The sequence below is a fragment of the Haemaphysalis longicornis genome, unplaced genomic scaffold (genome assembly GCF_048455015.1).
Source record: "Haemaphysalis longicornis isolate Haplotype H1 unplaced genomic scaffold, Haemaphysalis longicornis Haplotype H1 scaffold_2, whole genome shotgun sequence".
NCBI classification, from domain to species: Eukaryota; Metazoa; Arthropoda; class Arachnida; order Ixodida; family Ixodidae; genus Haemaphysalis; species Haemaphysalis longicornis.
In genome coordinates, this window is record NW_027526295.1 from 4,434,454 (window position 1) to 4,451,221 (window position 16,768).

Below are 16,768 nucleotides of genomic sequence, written 5' to 3' on the forward strand. Positions count from 1 at the left end.
GTGTGATGTGTAGCGGGGGAAAACATTTTGCCCCAAAGGGTGAGGCAGCTGGATGGGGGCATGTGGTGCATTGGGCACGCGGCAGACGTTTGCAGCACGGCCAGTGGACAAGAGAGAAGACGTTGGCAGGGGCAGATGGAGTGGGGAAGAAGATGGGAGGCATGGAGCGGCTGACGCAGCACCCAGGTGCATGCTGCTGGGAAGGACAGTGGGGGTCAATCAGTGGGGTCTGCTCTTTGCGAGGTCAATTGCCATGTCAGGAATGATGGAGGAACACTCTTGACTTGTCCTGCTTCCTTGGGCAGCCTTCTGAGAGCATACGTTGTGGGCTGAGCCGAGTACTGCCACCATGGAGGGGTCCGTTTTGTGGTGGTACAGTAAAACCTCGTTACAAGAGACACTGTTACAAGAGACACTTGGTTATAAGAGACATTTGAATGAAGGCAGTTTGGTTGGTTTTCCTATGTTCGCCATTTTAGCAACATTGCATACAAGAGACCTTGGTTACAAGAGACACGTTTTTTGGTTCCCTTGAGTGTCTCTTGCAATGAGGTTTTACTGTAGTGGGGTCTGGTTTTGTGGCATGCGCATTATTTATTATTTATTTCATTTATTTATAATGATACCCACAGCACCAATGTTGGTGTTACAGTGGGGGAGGGGGAGACATACAATAAAAAACACTGAGCACATGTTTGTACAAAGGAAAATCTAACAGTAACAACTGAAGCAACACAAACTGTTGTACAATGGCGAACAAAGACAGCATACAATATTGGTATAAATCACCTCATCTGCAGGCATGTGGCGATAGTTTCACTCAACGTAAAAGACACCTCCTGCTGGGCTAGATTATTCCAGTCCGATATGGACCCCGGAAAAAAAGAACATTTTAAAAATATTTGTTCCGCATGAAATTTCTTTTACTTTAAGTGAATGATCCCTTCTGGTCGAGATGTAATCTTGGTTTTGTAGGTTTATTGCAGTTTTTGAGTGAAATATACTGTGAAAAAGCTTCAACCAGAGCATTATTCTGCAGACATGCAAAGATTGCCATCCCAGGGAATTTGTTGCCCGGGACGCACTGAGATTCCTGGGATAGTTATTGCAAACAAAAAGAACAAATTTTGGATCCTTTCTATCCACTCTATATCTGTGGCCGTCCAAGGGTCCCAGACTGTGCACACTGCAAGTCTTGTATAACAGTGCCTTTTTGTGTAATGGAAAATGTTTGGTATTGCGATACAAAAAACCTAAACTGCGTGATGCTGTAGAGCAGACATGTCTAACTTGACGACTCCACGAAAGGTTAGAAGGACAAAAAAAACACCGAGATATTTATGCTCATTTACGATGGTAATATCTGTTCCATTAAGGGCATAGGTATAGGTATGAGCATTTTTTCTTCTTTGTGTTGCTTATACAAACAATTTTGTCCGAATACCCCATTTCGTGCACCATTCCGAAAACAATGCAATTGAGCGCAAAAGGCGTGCGACCTTGATGTGTTCCTTTGTGTGCGTGTCCCGTGGCCTCGCTGTCAGTGGGGCGGGACACAGTGCGAAGTCTGCGCGGAGCCGTCTGGCACTCGTTCGTTCTGCGTGCTTGTGTGGTGAGGGAGGGTCCTCGAACTGCCTGCGCCGAGTCCACGGCTGAGAGCGGCCCCTCGGGCTCCCCTGGCGGCAGGTGGGAGCGGTGCCGGGAGATAGCGGGCGACCTGAACCAGCAGGTGGACTCCCTGAACGCCGAGAACGACGGCCTGCAGCAGGCACTGGACAAGGCCACCCGCCTCGGCAAGGAGCTCGGCCAACAGCTGGACGACAGGCGAGTCAAGCGGGCCTACGCTTGTCTGCTGGCCCACTACTGGAGCACGCATTTTCTTGGGCCTGGGCTTTTTTAGGCCGTGCCTGCCCGAGCCGGCTTGAGCAGTGCCTGGGGCCCGGCAGTCGTGTGCCGCAAATCTTAAATTGTTCATAATGAAAAGTTGGCTCACTGATGGTGGGTTAAGGAAAAACAAAAAAACGCCAAGTGCAGTCACCACAGCGCTGTCAAAAAAATAACAAAATGACGTATTGCACTTAGAAAGTCTTCAAGTCAATAAAAGAAAATGTATGGACTCTCCATCAGCATAGTAAGAGAGAGCAATTCAGAAAAGAAGAGCACTTTGATCGTAGAGTACATGACTGTCTTTTTCCTGCCTTTCAAACTAAAAAAAAACTTTGCACAAGGTGCAGACCATGCCACCGAAGATAAGCTAACGTACCCTTGGGTCTTTCTCACACTTTTTATACACCTTCTTTTTTGCCAATAAAAGCGACCTTTTCAGTAGACAACTTCGTGAGATGGTAAGAACTTGGCTCCTCTTTGATGGGCTCCGGGGACAAACCGACCAGGAGCCTTCGCGAAATAAATTGAGAAAAGTACAGGTTAAACTAGCTCTCGGCAGAACAAGTAGTAAGGAGAGTTCTTTGTGAAACAAATTGAATGAATCAGCGAAAGGTGCAATATTCGTCCAAGAAATGCATAAGCAAACAGATTATCCACTTTTCTCAGCATCATTTGAAAAATCCTCGAGGTGCCTTAAGTTCGAAGACTGTCACAAATGAAGTGCACATTTCACCGAGGTTCTTGAAAATACATTTTCTAAGTCAAGATATTTATGTTGCACAAAGATAGGTCGAAGTTAAAAACAAATTCACTATACTCTCTCTGTTTAATTATAGGTCAAAGACACGAAACTTTTTCGGGGTCATGTTTAGAGTCTGTCAGACTCGGGCTGTTATTAAAAACAGTCTGGCGGGCTCGGGCCGGGCTCAGGCTCATATTTTAAAGATTTAGTGGTATCAGACCGGGCCTGGGCCGGTTCGGGCTGGGTAAAGACAGATGCAGTGATTTCGTGAATTTTACAGATCTCTAGGTGGTGCACCCTTCCTTCCTTACCACGTCCAGTTAATCAATCGGGGATTGGAATTGCTAATTTTGTTGTGCTTGTGCCGCTTCTGAAACAAATGAAGCTGCCACGTACTGGTTAGCTCAGGAACGGCCCTTAGAGGACCAGTCTGATTTTAGTTTATGCAGTGAAATTGTTATCTTTGATGGACATCTTCTAGGGAACTGATGCGAGGGCTGGCCATTACTCATTGCTGCTTTTCGAGGGAAAGGAAAACCTTGATCGCTTCGAATTTAAAAGGCGCATCGGTGTAGTGTACCGGGCTCAGGTCCGCAGCGTGGTGAGCCAGTGGACCGGCAGCTGGCTCTGGAACAGGGGACAGTTTATTGGCAGACAGCGAGCGGTTCTTACATGTGCTGGCGCTTGCTTATCCGCTAGATAACAGAAGAGGTGTCACAGTGAGCACTTGATCTGTTAAGACCAGGGCATTATTACTGAATCACAACTTCATTCAGTCGCGAGATTAGGTAGTTTCAATTGTCGCCGACACAGCTAAAAGCACCAGCAGACTCCTGCTGGAAAAATCAGTTTCTGACTGGAATCAGTTTTAATGCTGTCATGAGGATTTGTAGAAGTGCACCGTTAGTTCTAAGTTATGACACAGTTGAAACCCAATATAGCAAACTTTTGAAAAGGCAACACGGGTTTGTTATTATCATTGCTTTGTTGGGCAATTGTTTGTCTACACGTGCTGCCATTGATAAAAAGGGAAATTACCATTGCCAGTTTATTGTGGCCCATAACGGGACATAGCTATTGGGGCATTCCCAGCAAGTTTGCAGCTGTTTCAGTTCCGCTTCTGCAACACGTTTGGCGCTACTGCGCAGTTATCCAACTGCTATAAGTACCCCGTTTGGATAGGGCGATATTTGTTCCTTCCTTTTCCTCCCCGGTTGCTTTGAGTATGCAGTGGCATTCCGTGGGGGGTTTGTGCCGGCCAGGGGCTGACTGTGCCCCCCCTTTGGGTGCAGGGTGGCGGAGGTGGAGCGGCTGGAGGGCCAGCTGTCCCAGCTGCAGGCGGAGCTCAGCCAGGCAGAGGAGCGGGGCCGACAGAAGGGTGAGCTCCTCTCGGGGAGGGCAGTGGGCCTGGAGGAGACCCTCAAGGGCAGTGCGATGGGGCTCTGGGTGGCACATGCCGAGGGGGCTTACTCGAGCGGGGGGAGTCCATGCAGGTGGCCATATTCATTCCGGTCCCACAGCACCAGTGCACCCTTTGTGTGGCAGCCTCCTGCGCAGTGCAGTGCTCGGGTCCTTGGGTGGGGAGTCGCCCTTGACGGAGGGTGCCACCGGACTACCCAGGGGGACGGCAGGGGGGGCAAGCGCTCGCACACTCAGGACCTGGCGGGGCCGGCAGTGAGGATGGCAGTGCGATTGTGGGTCACAACCTCAGTTGCAAGGCATGAGCAAACAGCCAGCCGAAATTTGGGCAGGGGCTGTGCAGTGTCCAGGTTTCTTCACATGAGGAGCCCAGTGACGCTCCCAAGGGAAGAAATACTCTGCCGGCAGAAGAAGCCCTGACCAGCCCCCGCCCCTGCTGTGCAGAGGAATCCCTGCGGGCGCAGCTGGAGCAGCAGCGGGGCTCCAGCGAGCGGGAGCTGCAGTCCCTGCGGGCGGCGCTGCGGCGCACACAGGAGCTGCACGACCAGCTGCACGACCAGCTACACACGAGGGCCCAGCAGGTGAGCAGCCTGTGCGTAGCACTGCGGACAACTGCTGGTCCGGAACCAAGTGTGGAATGGGCAGTGTTTGCTCCACACTGCTTCACCCATGGGATAGCTGGTGCACATAGGGGATTACCGTAGCAATTTTTCTTTTTCCTTGCTCCTGGCCGCTCTCCACCCATTCCTCAGTATTTTTCACCAATTTCTGTAGCACCTGACTTGGAGCTATCAACTCGGTATCTGCAGGGTAATGGGCCTCCATGTTTGCTGAAAGAAGCTTTCACAAACTGTGTTGAAGCGGGACTTTTTTTACCAAGCAGGCACGATTTCAGAACTCCCTTTTTTAACCAAGTCAGAGTGCCCTGAGGTGTACTCCAACAACAGCTTGTGTGTGTGAGGCAAATACGCCCAGCAGACATGCTGGGGGTAGAAAACGGAGTTTCAGATCCAGAAACTGTGTTTGTTCATTCACTGGCACATTGGACATGAAGGACGAAGCACACCCGTTCTTTTAGAAGACTTCCAAGACTCTGCACCCGCTATCGGGAACACCATGCTTTCGTGTAAAGGTGAGGTTATCATCAACACAGCGGTACACTTTCTCGTGCACACCGTTCAGGTTGCATTCCAGAACCCAAGAACATACATGTCCAAATTCAGGACAAACAGTTTCCCTTGCCAACCCACATATGCAGAACTCGGGTTAATTAAATGGCAGCAGTTCCATGTGCGCCTCAGTGGGTGTGCCACTCTCGTTCCTGAACATCAACTTATCAATGTCGTCTGAAATACGACTTCGTACAAAACTGCAAAAGTTTGCCATTGGGGAGGGAGTCCTGAACATCAGTGCTAAGTGCCACACTCTCCCCTGTAATGTGGTCCTTCGGGAACGTGACAACAGCCACTGGAACATGGCAGGGATCAGGCAGCTTAGTCTTGCTGAGGGGGAGTGCCTGCAGATAGCCAGAAATGACCTATGGCTTGGAAGGGAGCACCTGGCGTGTGGGTGTTAGCGTCAAACAACACTTCCAGGACTTTCTTTTTCCTAAGTCCGTCGTCATCGTGCTGTTTGCATTATGAAGTACTTTCGATGCATTTTAAACTAGAGGGTGTGCGAACATTGGGAACTTGTAATACGTAGCGAATAGATTGATTGATTGATTGTGGGGTTTAACGCGCCGACGCAACGCAGGCGATGAGGCGCGCCGTAGTGGAGGGCTCCGGATTAATTTTGACCACCTGGGGATCTTTAACGTGCGCCGAAATCTCGTACACACGGGCGTTTTTGCTTTTCGCCTCCATCAGAAAAGCGGCCGCCGCGGCCGGGATACGTAGCGAATAGGGTACTTATTCGATGCAATTCAGGGCGCACTTTTGCCGTCGAAGTATCCTTGGATGTTCGGAATTTATGAACAATAGAGTGATAGCAGAGGCAAACATCACCAGAGGAGTGTTTGCTTTGGGCGGGGATTATGCAAAAAGGGCAACTAGTGATTGAAGCTTGCACAAAGCAAGCTTAGGGCAGGATGTGTTAGCTGAAGGTCAGAGAATGGACCTTTTTCCGGTAGCAATGTGCACATGCGCGGGCTGCCGGTCTGCCATTCTCGGAAGGCGCCTCCGGCAAAGTAAACGGAGGGTTGCCCATCAGCTTTCTGCTTGGAAAATGGCGAGGCTGTCTAGCGCTGCACGTTTCTTTTTTTTCTGTTTCGACAGCTCGTGGTGGGCTTGTACGTGCACACAGAAAAGGCTTTCTAAGGAAAGGGGCAAAGACGTTTGAGGCTGACCATGCTGTGAGTGCCAGTGAGGAGTAATGAAAGGGAAAGGGGTGCTTTGACCACTGCAGAATAATTGTGGGAAAGTGCGCCTGCTACCCGGACACGGGTGACGGGTGGGTGCGGGACCGCGATATTTTCGGCCCGAGTTCTCAAAAAGCCAGACTTTCTGGGGGGCGTGCCTTGCTGCCATTTCCAGTTGGCTGCAGCGGCGGCTAGGTGGACGGGCACTGGCAAAGGGTCCATTGAATCAGGGTGCTTCCCTCTCTGGTGGCCCAATTGTGTCGCTGGCAGTTGCTGGTGTGTGGCCATTCCTGCGGTGGAACACCTGCTCGTGTTAACCGCACCTAGGAAGCACATGCTTCCACTGCCTGGACGGACATTTGGATAAGCAGTTCTCATTTCCTTAAGAAAGTGTTTGCCAGATGTTTTTGTTACAACTGCTTTGCTGTCTTACGGCAATTTTTATTTACACTTTTTTGCACCATTCTTCTTCTTATAGATCGATGTTAAAATCCCACTACGCAAAAAAAATCGGAGGGCAAGCAAAAAATGCGTTGTGGTGGAAACTTTGTTGTAGCAAAGCGTGTCTACGTCCAACGCATATTTTTTGAAGATTTTTTCTTTTTTTCTCTATGTTACTGTGGGATACTGTGTAGTTGGTGTTTTTGCGCTGCATGTCTTTATTTTGGAACTTGAGTTGGTGTGGGCTGGGGAACCTGTGGCGCTGGGCGCATTTGAAAGGTGAGCATTCAAATCGGGGAATCACAGGCACCGTTAAGGGGGGACACTGCTCTTAAAACAGCTTCCTTTAATTCGTAAGTAAACTCTGGGAAATTTGCGTCTGGCTGCTTTTTTCCCACTAATTTCAAATATCATGTTGAAATATGCCATTATTTCTTGAGTCAGTCAATTAGTTATTAGGATAATTAGAGACATTTAGTCATTTTTGGAGGACAATAGACAAAACATTGTTTGTCATAAAGCTGTATTCAATACTATGAACCCTGGTGAGTGCAATAAGAGAATCGGTTTTTTGATGCCCCGCTTGGAACTAACTTTACCGCTCATTAAAGGGACAGACAACCGATTTTTGTCGCGTATATGTTCTCCAGCTCATATGAAAGCCAGCGTTTTATATAGCCCGGTAACCACAAGCAATTTCTAAACAAACTGGCGGAAATAATTTTAATTTGGCAGCAAACTTCCTGAAAACGGAAGGGTGGCGGTTCGTAGTGTCGAAACTTGGAACTACAATATGTGTCCCTGTCACGTGACCTGCAAACCTAGCAGCTACTGTAACTGCTGAAACGTTTATTTACGTATTGAAAACCTTTTAACACAAGTATTTGTATACGGTTAAATTGTATATGTATTTTTTAGCATCATTTTGAAAATTTTTTTAGACACGCCGCCCGCCGCCGCTGGGTTGCTCTCAGTGTGGCTAACTGAGCCTCCATGCCCAGAATCAACGGCAGCGTTCAGTAAACAGACCCAGTGAAGGAGCTTTGACGATTCTGCCTGAGGCAGAATCGTTCTGCCAAAATATTTGATTTCAGTTTCCAAATACGCTAACGGCAGCTTAAAAAAAAAAAAAAAAACGTCGCGCCCGGGGAGAATCGAACTTCCCGCCTCCACAACGTGAAGCCAGATTCTACCTATCGTCTATCCCAACAGATGGCGCATTCGTGCAAAATAGACTAGGGTGCCTGGATGTTCCTCCTCGCCCGCCCCTCTGTGAAGGGTGGAGACATTCTTTGCAGGGTCCCTCGCCGCCTCGACCGGTTTTCGGAGCCACCGACCGCCATTACGAACCCCGCTACTGCCTGGTTGCTGCGTGCCTCTGTGTACAAACCACTGCAGGAATGGTTGGCGAATGTTGGCGAATGTTTCTGTGGTGGTATCTTGTGCAATATTTTTAATTGATCAAGTGAAGGTGCTGAACCATACACATACTTTTGGGATTTCATTGCATCATTTTGAGTATTATAACAAGATGTGGCTGTGTGTAGCAAACTGGGAGACTTTCTGTTGTAATCAGTTCCCCTTGAATTATATTTCGTGACTTCTCGCTTTCTTTAGTTGTGTTTGTTTGTTTTTAACTTTTTACCAAATGAGCCCCAATTCTTTTACTTTTAATTATGAATCGATTGTGAATCGATTTTTCTTTTTTTCTGATAGTTTTCTTACAAGTTCCCCTCCTCCATTTTTGGAGGTAGGTCCACTAGAGCTGTGCACGGGCCCGGGCTAGAGCCCCTAGATTTCTGCGATTCCGCAATTCCGCGAAAAATCGCGGAATTGAAGTGTTTTCGCGGAATTCCAGAAAAACTGTTAAAAGTGTTTTGCTACGTTCCCAAAACGATATATTCGGTGAAATGTGGCAGAAAAGTGGTATTTTCTATTAGCAATAGCAAAATAGTTTCTATTAATTGTCTGCAATGTTTTTACTGTTAAAATTTTAATTTGCATCAGCGTATTCCTACCTTATCAAATAATAAAGGTGACCAGGTGGTGCAGCCTCCACCCGAATCAAGGGGCGTAGCCATAGCCACAGAAAGAGAACATTGCACACGACAAGGCCGGTCAGATTGCAAACAAATGAAGGATGCAATGAGTAAAGCGACTAGCAAGGCGCTAGTACACTTGGAGAACTCTGACACTTGGAAGTTCTTCAAGAGTGTGAGGTGCTTGGATCCCCAGCAAGTTGGGTGTCTCTCAGAGAAAAGATCGGAGTTTGGGGTTGTTCCTGGATTTATAGCCCTAGCTGCTGAATGGCAAGTGTCCTGAAGTCTGCCCAAGACCTCAAGTCTGCCCAAGACCTCAAGTCTGCTTAAGACTAGTGGCACAATTTCTTTCTAAACAAGAAAAGCCAGGTGAAGATTTTGATGTCCTGGCTTTCTGGGCTGGGATGGAACACCTGACTCCGACACTTTCTTCCACTGCCCTTAAATACCTGTCGGTCATTCAGTCGCTATGGTGACATCGTGCCTCACAAGCACCATTCTCTTGGTGAAGAAAGCACAAAGCATCACCAGATGCTCAGCCACAACAGCTTCCTTCAGTTGTAAATGAAATCTAGCATGTTGGGAGTCTGAAGTGTCTAATAAATGAACTGTTACATGTACCTTATGCTGTTTCAATGTTGTCGCGGAATTTTGCAGATTCCCTTACCTAGAATCGCAGAATTTGAAATGTTTCACCGCAAAAAGTGAGGGGCCCTAGCCCGGGCCGGCCCGAAAGCCCGAGCTCGGCCCGACCCGCGGGCCGGGCTCGGGCCGGGTAGCACGCAATATTTCGGGCCCGGGCCGGACTCGGGCTTGAACCAAAACTTTTCTCGGGCCGGGCTGGTCCGATCCGGCCCGGGCAGTTCCTGAGGCACGGCTATCCGTGCAGCAAATTCTAAATTGTTGGCAAGAGAAAGTTTTTTTGTTGATATTTCAGGTAAAGTGAAAACAAAAAAAAAAGGAAGTGCTGATTCACTACCGCGCCGTTAAAAGATATGATAAAAAAACGATTGCACTTAGAAAGCCTTCACATCAATTAAAGAAACGTCTGGGTCCCACCAGCTTAGTTCGTGCTGCTGAGCACGAGGTCGCGGGTTCGATTCCCGGCCGCGGCGGCCGCTTTTCTGATGGAAGCGAAAAGCAGAAACGCCCTTGTGTACGAGATTTCGGCGCGCGTTAGATCCCCAGGTGGTCAAAATTAATCCGGAGCCCTCCACTACGGCACGCCTCATCGCCTGCGTTGCGTCGGCGCGTTAAACCCTACAATCAATCAAACCATCAGCTTAGTGGGAGAGAGCGGGCCAGGAAACGAGGACACTCCAGCCACCGACTACAACATGATTGTATTTGCTCTCTCGTTTTCAAACTAAAACAAACAACAAACGTGGCCTGGATTTCGCAGTGTGTGCAGAGTTTGAAGAACCAATTTTCTAAGCAGAGCCCATAATTATTTCGCGCAAGGATTTCTTTAGAGCCATGACTAAAGGCAAGAACGAACTGAAGCGCAGATAAAATCATGCTGCCAACGTAACTAGAGGGAAAGACAAAAATTAAGCGGTGAAACTGGACGCATCGTCCGATCAAATTTCAGCAAGGAATGGAAGAACGCAAGGTGCAATATCTGTTGAAAAATTACAATAATAAAAAAAATCCCCTTACTTGGAATCATTTAAGGTATCCACGGGCGTGCCTTGATTTCGAAGGCTGGCAAATGAAGTTACACGGCTACCGAAAAAAAAAAAGCTTCTAAGTGAGGATAAGGTGTACAAAGTTCGGTCCAAGTTTAAAGGAAATTTAAATCTTAGACAGTCGTATTCGCTTTGTGCTTACGCTTTTCAGGTTAACAACAAACATCTTCAAGTTCATGTTAATATCCTGTCGGACTAGGGATGATATTTAACAACACTCTGGCGGGCTCGGGCCGGGCTCGCGCTCAGATTTTAAATATTCGTCGGGCTCGGGCCGGGCTCGGGCTCAATTTTTATAAAGTTCTCGGGCCCGGGCCGAGCCCGGGCCGTGTCTCTATCGGGGCGGGTCGGGCGGGGCCTAGAAATTTCGGCCCGTGCACAGCTCTAAGGTCCACCCCCTCACCCAAAATTAACTTCTGCATGCTGCGCCACTATTTACTGTACCTATTAAATGGCTTCGCCGATTAGGCAGTTTTGTTCATTTACAAAGCGGTGCTTCTTGGCAGATTTTTCTTTTTTTTTCTTTATGTGTTAACCGCTGTGCTTTAGATAAGCCTCTGCTATTTCGTCCATTCACTTTTAGCTTTTGTTTTCCCCTTGGAGAAACAACTACATACACTACTACAACAACTGAGTCCTCGCTTCGCCATTTGCGCATTATCTTGCATATACAAGGTATGCTTTTTGCGGCTATGATTTTCGGCAAAGAAGGCTCATGATTAATATCAGTTAACTGCGAAATCAGACAGACTTAGTGGAAGAACAGGGCGATTCATGTAACATACCTCTCCCGCAAAGTCTTTTCACAATACATTGCCGGTTGAACGCACTTATATAAGACGCAACTTTTTCGCAGATGAGATTTAACACCAAAAATAACGATCAAGAAGCGAGCCTCATTGATGCATTATTATACGTGTTACATTTAAAAGTGTAGAGACATTGCGCTGACTTAAGTTTACAAAACAAAAAAAGTAGGAGACGCACGTATAGGCGGTACGCACGGATGCGCCTCTGTGTGCCGTGTTTCTCCCGCTATTTCATCTTGTCGACTTAGCTAGCGCAGTGTTTTCACTGTTAAGACGTACAAACAAGTTCTCCTTCCCTCTGGAAGTGGTTTTTGGCCACAGAATGCGTGTGCATATAAGAATCCGATAGGACATCCCCGTGCTTGCAGCGCGCTGCCCCAGCGGCGGGATTCAACATGGCGGCTTCCGTAGCAGACGACGCAGTTGTCTCCACCCGTCACGGAGGGGCGGCGAGGAGGAACATCCAGGCACCCTAAAATAGACTGTTGCATTAAAAAAACACATACAGGAACAAGAAAGCCTGCGATTCAAACTTTTTTAGCTGGGAACAAGTTTTTAAATATTGTTTTTTATTTCGCATACAGACAAACGTTTGTTGCCGAGCTACTCTATGTCATGGTTGCCAGCATTAGTTTTAGGAGGGACACATACGGTTCGTAGATAAAAAAATTCGATTTAAAAAGTTCTAGGGCGTTATCAGCAAAACCGTTTCTCGTCAAGGTGCTTTAAGTGATACCCTTTCATTTGGGATAGAGAATATATACTCGACAAAAATCGGTTGTCTGTCCCTTTAAACCTTGGTGTTTGAAATGGGCATTCGAAATGGTTCCTTGCCACTGGTGCCACCAATGTTTAATTAGGTGTCAAATTAGTTCCAAGCAGTGCACCAAAAAACCGATCCTCTTATTGAACTCACCAGGGTTCATAGTATTGGAAAATATAAAGATTACAGTTTTATGACTAACACTGTTTCGTGTATTGTTCGTCCAAAAATTTCTAACTGTCTCTAATTATATTAATAACTGATTGACTTACTCAAAAAATAATGGCATATTTGAAATTAGTGGGAAAAAAGCAGCAAGGCTGACAAGTTTCACAGAGTTTATATAAAAATTAAAGGAAGCTGTTTTAACTCTCTCGCTACCGCGCCTATCAAAATCGATCAATTTGATCGATACTTTTGGGAGCGCCTTTTCATAGCGTTCCAGGCGTTTCTCGAACAAGTAAAGCTGTTCGGAATTAGATCAGAAAATGGCCTTTCAAAATCAGTTTTGTTTTCATTTTTGCTACGGAAACGGGATTTTTGACACGCTTTTGAATCACCTGGGTGTGGAAAAGGGGCGTGGTCATCGTGCGTCACTGCTACCAACGAAGAATGCGTGCAACTCGTAATTACTCTGCAGCAGCGGTTGTTTTTTGCTATCAGGGCGTGAATGGGGAACTAGCAAACGATTTTCAATCGTCAGGTTCGCGCTCTGACAGTAATACAGTTAAACCTCGATGTAACGAACTTCAATGTAACGAAACCCTCGATGTAACGAACCACGGAATTTTTTGTAACTTCAAGTGTATGCACACCATGTGTTGAAGATTCCTCGAGAGCAGTTTGGCTTCCCCCCAAAGCAGACACCAGACGACCGACGCAAACCGCACCGGAACGGCAAAATACCAGCAGAATAGCTGCCCCAAGCGGACGCGCTGGCAGCATGCCAGACGAAGAGGGAAAGGAGGATGCCCGGGCCCGGAGCGCGACGGCGGCGTGTAACTGCGGGAAGGCGTCTGGGATGCAGACGTAGAGGAGGAGGGGGATGGGGGCGTGTCTGGACGGGAGCGGGGACTGTCTCCGAAATTCGGAAAAGATCGACGTCCTCATCGGTGCCGACTACTATTGGGAGATAGTGAGTGGCGAAGTTCGCAAATTAGATGGATCCCTGGTGGCGGTGAAAACTGATTTCGGATGGACGCCCCATGCCGCAACCATCCTCCGTGGTCACGAGCTGCTGTTCTCCGTACAGTCGTCACCCAGCAGAACCCCAACCTCTCTATGGAGCTTCGGGCTTTCTGGGAGCTAGAGAGCCTTGGCATCACGGAAACGAACTGCGGCCGAGGAGGCGAAAATGAAAAGGTACGAGAGGATTTCATTTCGTCGCTTGCATTTATCGACGGTCGCTACGAGGCCGGCCTCCCTTGGAAACCCCTGAACCGGCAGCTGGAAACTAACGAGACTGTAGCAAGACAGCGCCTGCTCAAGCTTACGCGTCGGCTAGGCAGTAACACCGGCAGGCTGGTGCAACACGACGAAGCGCTCAGGGAATGCATAGACAAAGGCTACGCAGAGAGGGTTCCTGAGAGTGAAGTCCAAGTCTCATCCAGACCTGTCTACTACATGCCTCATCGTGCTGTTTACCGGCCTGACAGCTCAACGACAAAGATACGAATCGTGTTCGATGCCTCTGCTAAAGCACAAGGATCTTTGTCACTCAATGATGCGCTGTCAACCGGCCCGAACCTAAACCCTGATCTCCTGCAGCTGATTCTCAATTTTCGCTGCCATGTCATTGCACTGACTGCTGACATAGAGAAGGCGTTTGTACAGATAGGTATCAAGCCGGACGACCGTGACGCCCTCCGTTTCTTGTGGTATGCTAATCCACCTACAGATGACGCGAAGGACCCGGATATCGTTGGGTGGCGCATGACGCGCGTGCCTTTCGGCGCAACTTGCAGCCCTTTCATGCTGGCTGCTAGTATTAAGCATCACCTGAGTACAGTTGCAGGGGACCTTTGTGACACTGTAAGGGTTCTGGAAAGCTGCCTTTATGTCGACGACCTAATTACCGGCGCTGACACTCTCGAGAGGGCAACTAAGTTCTACCAGAAGGTGGAGCACATACTCAGCTCGGCAGGGATGAAGCTACGGAAGTGGAGTTCCAACAGTGAAATCATGCAGCAAAAGTTCCACAGAGATGGAGTAGGAAACCCATCGTCTGAAACCGAAGCCTCCGCATCGCCGGTGACAAGAGTGTTGGGTCTCGAGTGGAACAGAAGCAACGATGCACTGAAATTCTGCCTCGGAACCACGCTAGAGCTCCTCACCATCAACCGCAACACTAAGCGCTTCATCCTGCAGGTATCGGCAAGAATCTTTGACCCTCTTGGTCTTCTGGGTCCTGTGACAATAATCGTGAAAATGCTGTTCCAAAAATTGTGGACGCTTGGACTTGACTGGGACGCACCGCTTCCAAAGGACCTGAGTGAAAGTTGGAGCCAATGGGTCGAAGCTGTTCACCACCTAGAGGAGATCTCTATTCCGCGTCGTTACGTCTGCCATGCCGAAGGGGACGAGCTCCATATTTTTACTGATGCGAGCCCGCAGGCTTACGGAGCTGTTGCCTACCTGCGAAGCCAAAGGGATGGGGAAACGACTGTGACGCTTGTCGTGGCTAAGTCACGTGTTGCTCCTTTGAAGGCGCTGCCGCGACTGGAGCTTCTAGGTGTGCTGCTGGGCGCCCGAATACCTGAAGCGGGTGCTGGCTTTATCCTTGAGCCGATTGAACTTGTGGACAGACTCCATGATCGCATTCCATTGGACAAGAGGGTCGGCTAGTCGCTGGAAGCCCTTTGTGGCAAACCGCGTCATGGAGATTCAAGAGAAAACAGCACCCAGTGACTGGAGACATTGCCCGGGCAGTGAAAACCCAGCTGACATGCTAACTCGAGGCGTTGCTCCGGACAAGCTAAAAGATTGCGAAAGTTGGTGGACGGGACCGACGTGGCTGGCCTCCTCTTGGCCCAAGACACCCACGGGTTCGCCCATTCAGGTTCCCGAAGAGGAGAGGAGATCAGCAGCGCTGACAGTGAGCCACGCCAAGACGGTTGCGACTCACCAGCTGGTACCAATAGGCAGGTATAGCAGCTTGAGTCGCCTGCTGCGGGTCACAGCTTGGCTGCGGCGTTTCGTCAACAACTGCAACCCAAATGCTGAAAAGAGGAGGGGCCCGCTTAGCGCAAAAGAACTGAGAGAGTCCCGGCTCCTAATACTACGCCAAGTACAAGAAGAGGCGTTTGGCAGCATGATTGGCCGGCTCGAGCACGAGGGGACTTCCGATCAAGCCTCCGCCCTGCGAAATTTGGAGGTGTTCAGGGATGATGACGGGGTGCTGTGACTGAAGGGACGTCTGCAGCACTCCGAACTTCCATACGAGACGGCGCATCCGGTCGTGCTGCCTGCGGCACACCACTTCGTGGACTTGCTGATAGGCAGCACACATCAGCGGTTGCTCCACGCGGGATGCCAGGACGTCTTGACACAGTTGCGAGTTGCGAGAGCATCACGAAGTTCGGGATGCTCGTGCCCTGCTCTGTGCGGCCTTGAGAATGGAGGAGAGACGCGCATGTGCAGTGGAGGTGTGGTCGACCGTAAGACGCTTCGCATCTAAAAGACGTAGGGGTTTGTTGTGTGTAGGGTTTGTCAGCACAGACTAATGGCCTTCTCTGCAGAGGAGCAAGAGTCTAGGAAAAAGCTGGCATTGTGAATTGAGCGCCTGGGAAGGTATTCATATGGTATTGTGCCAGTCGCGCACGGCGAATACTAGCATCACTAAATAAGGGCTTTTAGAGTATCGGCACTCTTTTCTCTCATTGTTATGTGCCGCTAGGATTTTCATTGGTCGGTCGGCACCACGTGATATTTGTTTTCATATGGGCGCAGCCGTATGTTTTTGGGCTCCTCTGTCTGTCTGTCTGTCTGTCCGTCCGTCCGTCCGTCCGTCTGTCTGTGTCTGTCTGTCTGTCTGTCTGTGTCTGTCTGTCTGTCTGTCCGTCTGTCTGTCTGTCTCTGTGTGTGTGTGTGTGTGTCTGTCTGTCGTCTGTCTGTCCGTCCGTCCGTCCGTCCGTCCGTCCGTCCGTCCGTCCGTCCGTCCGTCCGTCCGTCCGTCCGTCTGTCCGTCTGTGTCTGTCTGTCTGTCTGTCTGTCTCTCTCTCTCTCTCTCTCTCTCTCTGTGTGCGTGCGTGCGTGCGTGTGTGTGGGGGGGGGGGGACGTCGGCTGCACGGACGCTAGAGGTCGCACTCCGCCCGTCGGCAGTTTCGTTGGCAGGGATGGCAACACTGCAAGCCAGAAACAAAGTGGCCCCCAGACGCGTCCGGGTGCACAAAGTGATGGTACTCTTACGCGTAGCTGATTTAGTGACGCTAGCGAACACCAGTGAGAAACACTTGGAATGGTTGCGTGCAGTGCTTTTGGTGGTTTTTACTAAGTGCGAGGGGCATACGGGGGTATCCGCCGCCAGGCCGATAGAAGCCGATTGGCTGAATCGACGTGGGCGTGTGTGCACCAGTGCTGCGGCCATTTAATGCCCCACTTCTTTTCTTTAGTGCCGTCGGT

The 16,768-nt window shown here is 49.2% G+C and overlaps 1 protein-coding gene across 3 annotated transcripts in view; it reads left to right on the plus strand.

Annotated features, from left to right (window-relative positions):
• The window catches only part of LOC144168696 (uncharacterized), a 175,076-nt gene that overhangs the window by 73,005 nt on the left and 85,303 nt on the right, over positions 1–16,768 (plus strand). For all 3 annotated transcript variants that reach the window (XM_077697635.1, XM_077697634.1, XM_077697636.1), the window contains 3 exons: positions 1,687–1,824; positions 3,922–4,007; positions 4,493–4,629. In XM_077697635.1, coding sequence (XP_077553761.1) covers positions 1,687–1,824; positions 3,922–4,007; positions 4,493–4,629 — 361 coding nt within the window. The remainder of the gene's footprint in view (positions 1–1,686; positions 1,825–3,921; positions 4,008–4,492; positions 4,630–16,768) is intronic.